Source organism: Periplaneta americana, chromosome 16 (genome assembly GCF_040183065.1).
Source record: "Periplaneta americana isolate PAMFEO1 chromosome 16, P.americana_PAMFEO1_priV1, whole genome shotgun sequence".
Classification (NCBI taxonomy): domain Eukaryota; kingdom Metazoa; phylum Arthropoda; class Insecta; order Blattodea; family Blattidae; genus Periplaneta; species Periplaneta americana.
The window spans coordinates 180,878,244-180,894,737 of NC_091132.1; the positions used below are offsets into that span (position 1 = coordinate 180,878,244).

General features: G+C 35.4%; 2 protein-coding genes across 5 annotated transcripts in view; both read left to right on the forward strand.

Moving 5' to 3' along the window:
- The window catches only part of LOC138692154 (zinc finger protein 493-like), a 190,383-nt gene that overhangs the window by 37,507 nt on the left and 136,382 nt on the right, over positions 1-16,494 (forward strand). The gene's annotated exons all lie outside the window — the stretch shown is intronic.
- The window catches only part of LOC138692153 (zinc finger protein 721-like), a 60,026-nt gene that overhangs the window by 2,853 nt on the left and 40,679 nt on the right, over positions 1-16,494 (forward strand). For 3 of the 4 annotated variants that reach the window (XM_069815185.1, XM_069815182.1, XM_069815181.1), the window contains exon 3: positions 1,113-1,190. In XM_069815185.1, coding sequence (XP_069671286.1) covers positions 1,113-1,190 — 78 coding nt within the window. Of the gene's footprint in view, positions 1-1,112; positions 1,251-2,683; positions 2,767-7,379; positions 12,289-16,494 lie in introns of those variants that run through there. The other variant, XM_069815180.1, reaches the window with a different exon arrangement.

A 16,494-nucleotide genomic window follows, 5' to 3' on the forward strand; every position in this document is an offset into this window, starting at 1 on the left:
TCTATACGTTTTGCCGTTTTAAAGTAATGATTTATTTTGCTGTAGATGTAAGCAGAAATATTATCACTTGTTTTCATTTTTCTTTTAGGTGTTTACGTCTCTGGGATTTTTTTTTTCTAGGAAATTATGCTGCCATTATGGAAATCATATTTTGTAACTTTACAGTACATTCTGTGGCTTATTTGGGTGAATTTCAGAAGGTGCTCTAAATTTTGCCAAATATTCTGATACATACGGTTACTTACAGCATATATCAAAGTATTATTTATTTAGTTATGTCTGTTCTGTCAATGAAGTGCATTCAACTTAAATTTAGGTATAGAAAATTAAAGTTAAAAATTTCAGTTGACAAATCTTGAAATTATTCGAAATAGAAATAGAGGTTTTGAATTTACTTGAACTGATTGTTTGTGGATTCCAACTAGATACTGAACACGGGAAATTCGACGAATATTCTAAGCTTTTTTGTTGTCTAAGATATAAGCTTTATTTTCATAAAAAAGGAAAACCCGAGTACAGAATACGTACATGAAAAATGATAAAATTATACTGAAAGTAGCTTTGAAATTCAAGGGAATGCTTTTTTCTTCTCCTCGTCAGTAAGATTCAATGAATCAGAAATATTTTGAAATTCTCCCACAGAGTGAAAAAAAGTATCAATGTATTTTTCCTTCAGATGCTGTTTTCATAATAAGCAACAATAAAAATTATGTATTGAACTGTCTATTATATCGTTTGCAATTTCTTATTGTTTTATTTTATTTATTTATTTATTTGTTTGTTTATTTTTTTGTTTTTGCAAAGCAACTCAAATTTTAGGATTAACACAAAACAGTGTTGAAAATATGCTACAATTTATGCACATTAGTATATTATATGCAGGAATGGCCGTAATATGCACGATTTGCGTTTCGTATTATTACAGACCTTCAAAACATGTGTAAATAATGTTTCAGCATGAAAAATTTGCATTCACTTATGAATTCTGGCCCCATTCCTCATAATGTCAAGCTGTTGCATGCAGATATATAGACAGCAGCTTGTAACGTTAGACGTCGTCTTCTAATATCCTGTAATAAATTGCTCATTTAAGATATCTCTTTGTATTGCAGGAACGGAATTTCTTGGATCATCATGTGACTGCTATAAAGGAGGAATATGTGAAGCAGAGCCATGATCTCGTATCAGAGGTAAAATGTGAGAAAGATCCAGTGGCAATTTCGTTCCCAGTCGTGAAACGTGAACCGGAGGTGAGTGCAGCTCAAGGAATGCACTGTGTTCTTCTTGTGTTTTGATTGTCAGATCTGCTACCTCTTTACAGTGCCTTTTACTTTATATTAGAGACAGAAAAGCACTTATCACTATTTAGTGTTACGAGATATGTCATATTGCAGGGAACTCATTCTGGAGTAGTTCTCGGTTTGTTTTAGATATGAAAACGTAATTGCTTGTTGCATAATCTATGGTGTTTGAGGACACTGCTTCTTTTTGTCTACTCTGTGTCGTTGTCTAAAATTCTTAATACATTTTACCGTTTCCAAGTAAAAGATTGTGCTTTAGTTCTTTGTCAATACATTATCTCGTGACTTCATTTGTTCATCTTTTGTTCTTAAGTTTTTACGTAGTTGCAATTTATCTTTTGTAGAATATTATCTTACGAATAATGAGAAGATATTTTGTAAGTTTACGATAAATTATGTAGTTGATTTTGAGTGGATTGCAGAATAGGTTCTAAATTTTGCAAAATGTTCTCATATGTCTTGTATTATAAGTGGTTAAATATTTACTCTATAACAGTAATTTTCCACTAGCGTGTCTGTTCATACACAAGTGATCCATTGGTGTGCTACAGAATATCAAACATGGCACAAGTCAACATTCAGTGAGCAAAGTGTGGGTGTGCAAGCAACAGAGAAGAGAATGACAGATTCGCATCTAGGATAGCCAGATTAGTGAAGTGCCAACCTTAAATTCTATCCTATTTCACTTGTTTTTATAAAATGAAATGTTTCCTGCATTAAATATCTTATCAGAACATGTAATAATAATGTATCTTTTCGTATCTTCTAAATATGAAGTTAAGAAAACATTCAGAATGCGGTACTTTTGACATTGATATTGCATTGGAATAATTTTCTGGCATTAAATTTTGCATTTCTATCACAAACTTAAAAAAAAAATACGATAGTTATGTTAATTTGGTTTGTGAATAATATGTACTTCGTTTCTGTTCTGAACATCTTTTGCACCATGTGCCTTTCCACTATTCAGCAAACATTATCATTCCTCGGTATGTTGACTCATATAAAATTTAAAATATTTTATAATATATATTAATGCATATACTTTTATGTCATTTATTTGCATTTTATACCACTCGTCCCCTTCTAAAACCGTCAAAATTCCCCTCCTGCTTGGAGAAAACAGCTTTAGATTATATGTCTGCGCTACAGGATTTTAAATTACTTTTTTTTCTGTGTCACATGTTGAAAAAGGTGCAAAACCGCATATCTACAGGGGAAAGAATTGCCCCACGAAAAATCTGCCTCAATATTGTCCCATATTTGCTAAAATTCTACTAGGCCTTATACAATTGAAATGCAGTTCTGTGGCATCTAATTTCGATGCGCTTTTCTTAATGTAAATTGTGCTATTTTTTTTTTTATTTGCTCTGTATTTCAAGGAAGAGCAGACTGACTCGGACACAGTGAATGAGGAACCAAGGGTGGAAGTAACGGCAGAGGACAACGAGGTTTTGACGGAAAGGTGAGTGTGGTGTGCGAGTCTTCACGTAGAGTTCATTGTGTTTGAAGTGTCTGTTAGCTTGACTGTCCAGAAGCAGCTTCAGAAGAACTGTCTGTCTGAATCATCCAGCAATAATCACTCATCACATTCCCACTCCACTTCCCTTGGTATCTGGTTGCCATAATGTACGGTTAAAACCTTTCTTCATGTTCTTCAGTAAAAAAGCGTAGATTTTCAGGAAAGTAATAAAGTTGGTCAAGCAAGTAGTGCTCCTTTACACTCATATTCCAGCCCAGAGTATTGAAGCCCTCCAACTTAATATCTACATTTTGTTTATAACTGAAATTTTTATATTTGCCTAGAAAATTATGCACTACGGTCTATTTTGTGTCCATTCCAAGCATTCTTCTGCAAAGTATTAATCACGGTTGCAAAGTAACTGTGTAACAATAATTTGGCCATTTTATTTAATTATTTATTTATTTACTTACTTACCTATTTACTTATTTATTTGCCTACTTATTTACTCACTTATCTATTTACTTATTTACTTATTTCTTTCTAATTATATATTTATTTACTTACTTATTAATTACTTCTCTATTTACTAAATTATTTACCTACTTACTAACTTATTTACTTGGCTCCTTATTTATTTATTTATCTATTTATTAATTTTTTCACTCATTTACATATTTGTTTATTTAATTTTATTTACTTATTTATTTACATATTTATTTAGTTATTTATTTACTTATTTACTTACTTGTTTACTTATTTATTTATGTACTTTTTTATTACATATTTACACACATATTTACTTATTTGCTTATTTATTTATTTATCTATTTAATTTTTTATTTACTTATTAATTAATTCTTTATTTACTAACTAATTTACTTATTTATTTACTCACTTATTTACTTCTTACGTTATTTATGTATTCATTTAATTATTTTTTTATTTATTTACTTCCATATTAATTACTTCTTTATTTACTTATTTATTTACTTATTTATTTACTTATTTATTTACTTGTTTATTTATTTACTTATTTATTTATCTACCTATCTACCTACGTACCTATATATCTATATGTCTATTTACTTATTTATGTATTTATTTATTCATTTATTTATTTATTTATTTATTTATTTATTTTGCTGTTGTTAAGGTCATCATTCTTTCAGTTCCATAACACCTGATGTACTACCGTTCTACAATAATACATATAACTGTACTTGAACAACGTTGTTACACCAGTTTATGATTTCTTTCTGTTTGGCCACTGTTTCCTCTTCTAGTGACTAGATATGATGGTGTTGTTAATAACTGATGCATTGTTCTTAGCTCTATAGCCATAAACTCTCATACTCTCCAATATTTCTCACACTTTGTGAGTTTAGAGCAGTGCTGTCACGAAATCAGCACAACAACTAATGATTTTTAAGTTACGGAATAGCCACGTGATTCTCTGTAACAGACTGCATATAACTGTATGACTATCCACTGTTCAGGCACGGATGTTTATGTTATTACTGCCTGAGATGCGTAATGCACAATAGTAATCAACAATAAATTAAGTGCAATGAATTTATATAACAACGTCTACAAAACACAAAAAATAAGCCATCAACATTACTTAGGAATTGGAATATTTCTGACATGGATTTAATATTTTATGACTACTTGCTTACAAATTAAAAGTACCTCATGTTGAATAAGATAGCAAGTTCTTGTAGGCAAAAATATAATTTATTGTACTTGAATTATATTGTGTCACGAAACATTGGAACACTGAACCATATACTGGCACGTGAATACATAGATACCTCACCCTACTAATCTATAGTGAACTATAATATGTTGGTGTAAGTGTGGCTTCTGTAGTTATTACTTCTTTGAAAAAATGGTGAAGATAAAAGTCGGTGTTGTAAATCGTACTGGACAAATAATACCCGCATTATAGAAATCAATACTTCATCCCCCTCTGCTGATTGCAAAACTACACTAGGTTTAGCGTGAAACCGCACATATTGTCAGTTATGATAATAATTTATGCTTGAACTACGTCATTTTCCCTGACACTTTGTAAGCGCCCCAATAATGGTGAAACCTTTTGTCACTGAAGAATGTTTCAAAGTTTGTTTGTGTTTTGCATACTTTGCGTCTGACTTTTCCTGTGAGTAAAAAATTCGCTTACATGATCATAAAATCGAAGGTCAGATGTCTTTGAACGTCAGTGTACAAATTGAACAAGGAAAGCTAGTTACTTCCTAAGCTTTTACTTGTTTGTTTGTATGTTGCAATTGCAATGTGTACTCACAATGTTGAAATACGTTTTCTTATATCACAAGAGTCATTTTTCTCACTTGAAGGACCTGCTGCAGACGCTCCATATTTAAGGATTATTTTTGGATATAACATTCTCTATGTTAGGCAATATTACGTTAGCAGTTGCAGTCCATAAAACTGAACATAAATAAATTATTGTCTGTCAATCGAAGTTTGTTAAGTTTTGTGGATGAAAAAACTGGTTACAGCTATACATACTGCCGAACATTGATATTGCTTCTGAAATAATTTTTATTTAATTATTTAAAATATGCAGTAAAAATTGAAGTAATTGAAGAAATTGTTATGATGCCGTCAATGCTCTTTACTCTTTAGCATGAGGTCGAGTGACGCACTACATTAAATTTGCACTTTCCTATGACGTCTAACACAAGATTGCAGGTAGCAGAGGGATATCAGAGGACGGTAAGGTTTGAACGCCTGCTGTGCTCCAGTCTTTGCAATTTCCCGCGTTCCTCATAGCCTCCGCATGCAACCCATGTGTCTTAATCTCGTATATCATTTGAAGCTTCAGGTCAGTCTCCTGCCCAGCATCCTTGGGTGCATGTGGCAGTGTCCACTTTTCCTTCCATTTCCAGCTGATACATTGGCTAATGCAGCGTTCATTCTATGGAGTGTGTATACCCAGTGCATCCATGCAAACACGCTCTGGCTTTCTCAATGCTACAATCGTAGATCTCTGGGTGATGAAGAGACGAACTGGCAGGTCACCAAGTTGATGCAGGAATAGGCGTCTATGATGTATTGTTTCATTTTCCGTTCCGGAGTTTACAGTGTGTTGACGTCTATGTTGCACAACAGACATACAGACCGCCTCACAAGTATTGTATTCTCTAGCCATCTTGTTTATAGTATCCACCCCTGCTTTGGTTTTCTTACAGTCGAGTATTATCGTTGGCTTTGAATTGTTGTCTCCCTTTGAACAAGTCATACCACATTGCTAGTGATGACAGCAGCACAAAATATTTTTTTTCTTGTATTGTAGAATGTCATTGAAATCATCATGACCCCGAAAAGGGACGAAAAAATCTTCTTTTTCCTTTGCTGATGTGAACGCTTGGGTAAGTCAACTTTTTTCCCATCCAGTGAGGGCTAGGTTTTGAGTTAAAATGTTCTCTGTCATATTGCAGCTTATGAAGAGATCTTTCGTTACCCTTCGCTTTGTACCATAGAGAACCAACATAACATCGTGGACAGGTCACATTCCTTGGTTCTTGTCTGTTCTCTGCAGACTCATCTGGTTTCCCTCCTGTTCACGTCCAGACTCTCATACCTTTTTAGTGGGTTATTTTTCGACACTTTATCAACATCTGACTTATTTTGCGTCTGATTGAGATGAATGTGATAATCCTGGTGAAACGAGTCCGTGGTCCAGCACTGATAGTTACCCAGCATTTGGTCATGTTGTGTTAATGGAAAACCCCAAGAAAAAACGAAAGCAGATAACTTGCCCCAATTGGGATTCGAACCCCGTCCACCCTGTTTCGCTGCCAGATGCGCAACCATTTATTTCTGATAAATAACTTGAAATATCAACATCCGCATAGAGGTGAAAGCTATTGTCAGACAAAATGCATTCAATAGGAGAGTATTCAAATCTTCAATTTGCTACAGACATTTCAAATAATACTCTAAATTGAGTCAATTAATGCTTTTTTTATTTGAGTTCGAGAGTACTTATCATTTAAGCGAAATCATAATTATTTAGTAAGCTTATAATTTTGTACAATTGTAAATTACATTGTTGCAGAACTCTGAAAGCAACGTTACTAGTTTAACTTTCACAAGACAACAAATGGCAAGGTAGAGATAATACCAATTCAAATTTTCTCATGATGACGCCTGCTACGAAATGGAACCAGTAATGTTCCACTGGAAATTTTCCTAATTTGAAATTGATAAAATTAAAACTATAAACATTTTATATATCACAATAATAAGAGCTAGAAAAAGTTAATGGGCATTTCCAATCCCTAATTTCGTAATAATCGCATAATGTAGCCGTCTCAAAGACAGGGGACTTTGATCAGAGAGGTTTATTAAAAAAAAAACTTGACAAGTGTTAACCAATGTGGTGTAACCCTTATTAAATTTATTGTACAGGTGAAGTCTAAATAGTTCAGATATTTCGCTACTTCCTGTGTTATTCATAAATTAATTACAAGCTTGTATCTCTAATCGTAATTCTCCTTGTCATGAAATAGCTTTTTTTAAATATTCAGCAATTGAATGTACATTTGTTGCGACTATTTTGTAGACTGATAGTATATTTACTTCAGCGTTGCAGCTACGAATGAGAGGTCTGTATCTTCAGAATTGGACAGTCTTTCCCTTGAAGAGAACGACACTGTGTGCGATATTCCCAAGAATTCAGATTCCACCGTAAAAGCTGTGCGGACTCGTGAAGGTGAGAAGCAATTGGAATTAGAATCGTCTAAAAAACGTTTCTCGACTACGGAAAAACTGAACGAGCATTTATCCACGGAAGTTGGCAAGAAACCTTTCAAATGCGATATTTGTGGCAAGTGTTTCTCGCGCTCCGGTCACTTGAAGGACCATTTACGACTGCACACAGGCGATAAACCTTTCAGATGCGATGTGCTTGGTAAGTGTTTTTCGCAATCGATTATTCTAAAAAGACATGAACGTCATCACATGGGAGGGACGTCCTTCAAATGTGATGTTTGTGGTAAGTGTTTTTCGCAATCGAATACCCTAAAAGTTCATGAACGTCTTCACATCCGAGAAAAGACATTTCTATGTGATGTTTGTGGTAAGTGTTTCTCGCACTCCGATAACTTGAAAGCGCATTTACGACTACACACAGGCGATAAACCTTTCAAATGTGATGTTTGTCGTAAGTGTTTCTCGCGGTCCCGGAACTTGAAAGTGCATGAGCGCATGCACAATTTCGATAAACCTTTCAGATGCGAGGTGTGTGGTAAGTGTTTCTCGCGCTCCGGTTACTTGAAGGACCATTTACGACTACACACCGGCGATAAACCTTTCAAATGTGATGTATGTGGTAAGAGCTTCTCGCAGGCCAGTCACTTGAAAGTGCATGCACGCGTGCACACAGGCGAAAAACCTTTCAGATGCGATGTGTGTGGTAAGTGTTTTTCGCGTTCCGGTTATTTGAAGGATCATTTACGACTACACTCAGCCGATAAACCTTTCAAATGTGATGTATGTGGTAAGTGCTTCTCGCAGGCCAGTCACTTGAAAGTGCATGCACGCGTGCACACAGGCGAAAAACCTTTCAGATGCGATGTGTGTGATAAGTGTTTTTCGCGCTCCGGTTACTTGAAGGTTCATTTACGACTACACTCGGCCGATAAACCTTTCAAATGTGATGTATGTGGTAAGAGCTTCTCGCAGGCCAGTCACTTGAAAGTGCACGCACGCCTGCACACAGGCGAAAAACCTTTCAGATGCGATGTGTGTGGTAAGTGTTTTTCGCGCTCCGGTTACTTGAAGGATCATTTATTACTACACACAGCCGATAAACCTTTCAAATGTGATGTATGTGGTAAGTGTTTTAGGCAAGCGAATACCCTAAAAGTCCATGAACGTCTTCACATGCGAGAGAAGATTTTAATATGTGATGTTTGTGGTAAGTGTTTCCGGCACTCCGATAATTTGAAAGTGCATTTACGAATGCACACAGGCGACAAACCTTTCAAATGTGATGTCTGTGGTAAGTATTTCTCGACCTCCAGTATGATGAAAGAGCATCTACGGCTACACACAGGCGAGAAACCCTTCAAATGTGATGTTTGTGGTAAATGCTTCTCGCGCTCCGGTAATTTGAAGGAGCATTTAAGACTGCACACAGGCAATAAACCTTTCACATGTGATATATGTGGTAAGTGCTTCTCGCAGTCCAGTCACTTGAAAGTTCATGGGCGCGTGCACACAGGCGAAAAAGCTTTCAGTTGCGATGTGTGTGGTAAGTGTTTTTCGCGATCGTATTTTTTAAAAATCCATGAACGTCTTCACAAGGGAGAGATGTCTTTCAAATGTGATGTTTGCGGTAGGGGTTTCTCCAATTCTGGTAACTTAAAGAGACATCTACGCGGGCACACAGGCGAGAAACCTTTCAAATGTAAAGTTTGTGGTAAGTGTTTCTCAGATTCGTCTACCCTAAGAGACCATGATCTCCGGCACACAGGCCAGAAACCTTTCAAATGTGATGTTTGTGGTAAGAGTTTCTCGCGCTCCGGTAAGTTGAAAGTGCATTTACGAATACACACAGGCGACAAACCTTTCAAATGTGATGTCTGTGGTAAGTGTTTCTCGACCTCCAGTATGATGAAAGAGCATCTACGGCTACACACAGGCGAGAAACCCTTCAAATGTGATGTTTGTGGTAAATGTTTCTCGCGCTCCGGTAATTTGAAGCAGCATTTAAGACTACACACAGGCAATAAACCTTTCACATGTGATATATGTGGTAAGTGCTTCTCGCAGTCCAGTCACTTGAAAGTTCATGGGCGCGTGCACACAGGCGAAAAAGCTTTCAGTTGCGATGTGTGTGGTAAGTGTTTTTCGCAATCGTATTTTTTAAAAATCCATGAACGTCGTCACAAGGGAGAGATGTCTTTCAAATGTGATGTTTGCGGTAGGGGTTTCTCCAATTCTGGTAACTTAAAGAGACATCTACGCGGGCACACAGGCGAGAAACCTTTCAAATGTAAAGTTTGTGGTAAGTGTTTCTCAGATTCGTCTACCCTAAGAGACCATGATCTCCGGCACACAGGCCAGAAACCTTTCAAATGTGATGTTTGTGGTAAGAGTTTCTCGCGCTCCGGTAAGTTGAAAGTGCATTTACGAATACACACAGGCGACAAACCTTTCAAATGCGATGTTTGTGGTAAGTGCTTCTCGCGCTCAGATACCTTGAAAGTACATGAGCGCTTGCACACAGGCTAGAAACGTTTCACAAGTGATGAGTGTGGTAAGTGTTTTTCGCAATCGAATATTCCAAATACTCATGAACGTCTTCACTTGGGAGAGAAGTCTTTCAAATGGATGTTTCTGGTAAGTGTTTCTCGCGCTATTCTTACTTGATAATGCTGTTACCATTACACTGACGATAAAAGTTTCAAATGTTAAGTTTGTGGTACGTGTTTCTCACATTCGACTAAACTAAGAAAGCGTGTCCGCCAGCACACAGGCGAGAAATCTTTCAAATATTAAATTCGTGTTTAAGTGTTTTTCAGTTTCGACTATTCTAAGAAACCATGAACTGCAGCGTACAGGCGAGAAAACTTTCACATGTATCTACGTTTTGAGTGACTTCAATTGTGTTTAACTAATCATGTGCTCAAGTCTGTTGGTAATAACCTTTTGTAATACGATCTTTGTAGTAAATTTTTCTTCGCTCAGGTAGCCTAAGAAGCAAAGAACACCTTTAAGTGAGAAGCCTTTGAAGTCTGATCTCTGAAACGTGTTTCTTTAGGAAGACTATTTTAAATATTGTTTCAAATTTACCGACGAAATGACTTGATAATGCTGAGTTTGTAGAATGTGTTTGTCTTTGTCCTGTAAGTTAAACTGTAGGGCTTGGTACACAATTAACCGTGAACGACAACTAGAACGAGAACTAAAATAGTGTTAAAGTATATATAATGAAAGGTGAGCATTCGTTATTAACTAGATACTTGCGGGAAACTTGAACGTTACTTCACTCTCTTGTCATCATAAATCTATTTTCTCGTATATTTTGTAGCAGGAATGTTTCTTCATCATCCATTGTGTCTAACTAACTGGCAAATTCAATGGAATCACTTTTAGAATTAAGCTACTTGTGTCTGACCAGATTACCACTAGAATTGAATTCTTAAAGAATTCTGTGTGTTAGATTTTGTAGTGTGTTAACCTCTATGTGAAGAAATGTTTTCAGAACATGGGAGGATTTACTGCGGGAGGAAGAGGAGTAAAGAACATAAGATTTGTTGATGATATGGCGTTGTTAGCAGCAGAGGAGACGATAATAAGCTATATCCTACTGGATCTCAATGACAGCTGCCGAACAGTAGTATGGGATAAGCATAAATTCAAACAAGATGAGGACCATTGTCAGAGGAATTCCAAATTAGGAAATAGAAAAAGTGGTCGTCTTCAAATACTTGGGGTATACTATAAGCAGTAACATCAGCTGTTGCTAGGAAATGAAATTGAGATAAGGAATGATCAAGGAAGCTTTTAGTAGAATAAGGAGCATCTTTTGTGAATCTCTAGAAAGACAAGTAAGTAAGAGAATAATGAAGTGCTTTGGATGGAGTGTGGGATTGTTTGAAGCAGGAACGTGAACATTACTATGAAGTGAAGGGAAGCGAATACAAGCATTAAAAATATGTAGGGAGGAAAATGGATCGTGTTAAATGGACACAGAATAACAAATAAGCTGTGTTGGAAAGAGCTGTGAAGAAAGAAAATGATACTGAAATTGAAGAGGTAAAGGAATTGGTTGGGTCACTGGCTGAGAAGAAATTGCCTAGTGATGGATATACTGGAAGGAATCGTGAATGGGAGAAGAGTTGGGGGCAGAGGAAGATGTCAGACGATAAACTATATTAACAATATTGATCTATTTGGAGAGAAAGAGGAAGGCAGTAAATGCCTTTCAGTTGTGATAATTTTCGAATGTGAGCAAGATCTTCAACAAGAATTGTGTTTGCTGTGAGTAATTGAGTATTTTTATTTATGGTATTATATAATATTAGTTGTCGTGTGCATACCTGTCTATTAAGCAATTTGTTCTCAGTTATTGTTTAGTCTTATGCCTGAAATATATTGAAAAGTTCATTACGTCACTTTTTCTTGCCATACAATTGGAAGGAAAAATGTTTACGTAAAATACAATTTTAGGTATTAAAACATTAAGAGTACATCTTCACTGTTCCTACCAAATTTTGTATTAAGTTAAATTTGCGTTGTTTTTCTCATAGAATTGTTACAATAAGTTGTTTTACATACTTCGTATGGATACAAAGAATGCAGTTGATGATTTCCAATTTGTTGTAATAATTAATAAACACACATTATTCATACATAGTACATCTGTCATTTATCCAAATCCTCCTTATTTACGAACACACTTGAATACGTGCAACTTGTCAGCTACTGCAGTACAGATGTTTTCAATTCGAAATTCTATCAATTCGCTCTCCAAGCATTGCTTCACTCTTTACTTGCCGTGTGCTATAATAAAATATCATTAGGCTCTACTTACATTTCTGCTATAAATTGCCTCTTTATTAAATTTCATCCATGTCTCAATGTATTATGAACTTAAACGAAATAGAATTCACTTCTTAGATTTTGTATTATTGTACATTAGGAATATGTAGCAAATATATTGCTTTCTCGTGTTAATTAACTAGTCAAAAAGGGAAATCTAATTAATTAACACGTGAAAACATTATAGGTATATACAGAAGATATATTATAAATTGTTAGAAAGCACACTAATTAGTGATCAATTTAGGATAAACTGTAATAAAGATAATAGCAAACTAATGAATTCAGTTCTACTATATACCGATAATAATAAAGTCATTTGTTAATACTTTTGGAAGTATTTGATGTTAATTTATTGTGCGTAAATATAATTTTTAAGGGTTTGTTCACGAACGAATTCGTAGAATAATAATAATCGAATCCCGGCATATTTAAACATAATTTAGATATCCTATTTAATATAAAGTAATCTTTAGAATAAAATAAGTACCTGGAAAAGAGAGAAGTAGAGCAAGGTATGTATGGAAGAAAGTGTAGTGCAAGGTTGGAGAAAAGAAAGCTGCGGTAGCACCCGATTAAATTGATATTTTATGGTACTGTCATCGCAGATGACGTCGTATAGGTATCGCGTCATCGATCTTCTATCGGTAGGCTTGCCAACTTTCGTAAGTAAAAATTAGGGACCCAAACCTTACTAACAATTTTGTTGAACTAATTATTTCCACCTATCAGTAGAAAAATAGAAATATAAAAAATTACAAAAATCACAAGACAAATTGAATAGCAATATAAGTTCTTGATATGTTAAACTTCTTAGAAACTAGGAATCCATTATATTGATGTAATTACTTACTTACAAATGGCTTTTGAGGAACCCGCAGGTTCATTGCCCCTTCTCACATAAGCCAGGCTTTGATCCCTATGCTGTGCAAGATTAACCAAATCTATCATCATACCCCGCATCCCTCAAATCCATTTTAATATTATCCTCCCATCTACCTGTCGGCCTCCCCAAAGGTCTCTTTCCCTTCGGTTTCACAACTAACACTCTGTATGCATTTACGGATTCGTCCGTACATGCTACATGCCATGCCCTTCTCAAACGTCTGAATTTAATGTTCCTGATTATGTCAGGTGAAGAATATAATGCATGCAGTTCTGCGTTGTGTAACTTTCTTCATTCTCATGTAAATTCATCCCTCTTAGCCCCTAATATTTTTCTAACCACCTCATTCTCAAATACCCTTAACCTATGTCCCTCTCTCAAAGTGAGAGTCAAGTTTCACAACCATAGATAAACAACCTGTAATATAACTGTTCTATAAATTGTAACTTTGAGATTTTTTGAAACCTGACTGGATGACAAAAGCTTCTCAACCGAATATTATCAGGCATTTCCCATATATATTCTGCGTTGCATTTCCTCCTCTGTGTCATATATACATCTGTTACTGTTGCTCCAAGATGTTGGAAGGATAAATCTCCAATTTTTATGTTTCCGTTTCGTACAATATTCTGGTCAGGAAACATAATCCTGTATTTTGTCTTTTCGGGATTTACTTCCACACTATCGCTTTACTTGCTTTAAGTACATTCTTCCTGTTTTCCCTGATCGTTTGTGTATTTTCTCCCAGCATATTCACGTCATCCGCATAGTCAAGAAGCTGATGTAAACTGCCCAGTACCCTGAACTTTCCTAATGGCATATTCTAGAGCAAAGTTAAAAAGTAAAGGAGTTAGTGCTTCTCCTTGCTTTAGCCCGCACTCAATTAGAAAAGCATCAGATACAAACTGGCCTATACAGATTCTGCTGTAAGTTTCACTGAGACAGTCTTTAATTAAATTAGTTTCTTCGGAACACCAAATTCAATAAGAATATTATATAAAACTTCTCTCTTAACCGACCCAAATGCATTTCTGAAATCTATGAATAATTCTTGTATTATACACTTATACTCCCATTTTTCTCCAATATCTGTCGAATACAAAAAATCTGATCAATAGTCGATCTATTCCGCCTACAACCGCACTGCTGGTCCCCAATAATTTCATCTAATACGGAGTTAATCTATGGAGGTAAACGATGTCCCCCATAACCTCGTTCTATGGGAATTCTTTAATTTTGCTTTGCCCCCCCCCCCCAAGGAAACGGTTTTCTCTCTCCTCCAATGGGAACGCAGTGAACGTAATACTGAATGGCGCCAAGCTAAAGTAAAAGTACATAAGATGAGCACAAAGTATACATATATGGCTCATAAAGTATTCTGTAGACTGTGATATACCTGCCTTAACTTTAGATATGATCTTGGTATGATCATTGCATTGACACATGAACGAGAATTACATGCGTACTAGAACCAGTAGAGGTGGGGAAAAAATAACGTAACAGTTATTTTGGAACTGTTCCTTGTTTGGAACTGTTCCAAAAAGTAACAGCACCTTGGAACACTATGTTCCAAAATAACAGTGTTGCTCTGAGCTAGTACGAAATACTTGCGGTTACAAATACTCGTTTCACTTTGGAACTACATTATGACAACGCCTGTTCCACAGAACGGAACATGTTTAGTACTATTGAAAGCAGTGACACCAACTTTTGGAAAACAGTGGGTGGGCTCAAACATTTGACGAGCCTTAAAATCTCACAACACGACAAGCCCATATAAGTTGGCGCTACTGTTTGAAAGCAGAATTGGGAATCCTTTCGTTGTACTGAAATACATGTTGGAAACTAAAGTAAAAGATAAATAGTAAAGATACGAAGATCGTCTTTAAAAAATGTACACATTATCTTGGAACTGATGTTAATTGAGTATAGGATTCTATCAAATAACATAATGCCTGTATTATAGTAACTACATTGTGAATTTTATCAAGGGAGATGAAAATATATAGGTTATGTTTCATTTCCAATTACTTTACAGTTTTAGTTTCATTACCAATTCTTGAAATTAAACTAAAGTCTGTTGAAACATGACTGTATTATTGAAGTTCTTTTGTTTAAAAAAAAGTACAACGGTAAATTTTCATATTTCATTACAATGAGATTATTATTCTTCATGACGGTACATTATTAATATGAAGTTTAGTGCGGCCGAATTGATTATAGCTTTTATTTATGCATTTTTGGAGAAATTGAACACTATTGTGACCGTTAGCTAAGCAGAAGAGGAAGAATAGGTTAGGTTTTATTTACCACTGGGATCCACTTCGATTTCGTGACCAATTTACAAATAATTTAAAATTACATTACATTTCCTGCTTCGAACAAACCTGATCTACGAATTCAATTTAGCATTAGAAAAGATTTCATTTCCAGGAATTCACATCTCGACTCATTATGACATCGTACTGCATCACATGGCATAGAGGGAAGTATGTGATCATTTAGCGTCCTAAACACCACTGTTATATTGCATACTAGTCGTACGTACGTAAATGTTCCTAAATACCACTGTTACATTACGTACTAGTAGTACGTGAGCTCTATGCTCACTGGCCTGTTCCAAAATAACACTGTTACATTAAATACTCCTGTTATATAAATACTTGCTGTTACAAAAATACTCGATGTTACTTGCTGTTACATGTTACAATATACTCGATGTTATGGGACTCGGCCGACTTGATGGTCCCTTCGCGAAGCGTGTCGGCCGTGTATGGAAGTACATTATGACAACCGTTGCTGCAGTGTTGTCAATTTAGCGACTTTGTCTCTAGATCTGGCTACTTTTAACAATTTTCAGGGACAAAATCAATACCAACTTTTAATCCTGAACTGGCGTCGTGCATAAATATAACGTAATTGGTTTCGTGGTGTCAATACTGGACTTTCTCATGGCCCTCGACTTATACTTTTGCCTTTTTTACCCAAATGTTTGCATAAACTACTTTGACTAAAGGGTTTTAACATAAATAAATTATGTCACACGCTTCACAGAATGACAGAACTGAATTTAGGGACTTGACTCTGGAGGAGTTTCGTTCATTCCTGGTGTGTTTTATTTTGGTGCAGTTTCCAAATTAAATTAAATTATATATATATAATGTAAATATTAATTTCTGATCCTACAGAATTTATCTGTTATGGTAACAACATGGAGTCAGGCCACAAAGGGAAAAGCACACTGGAGGAGAGGGATTCGATCC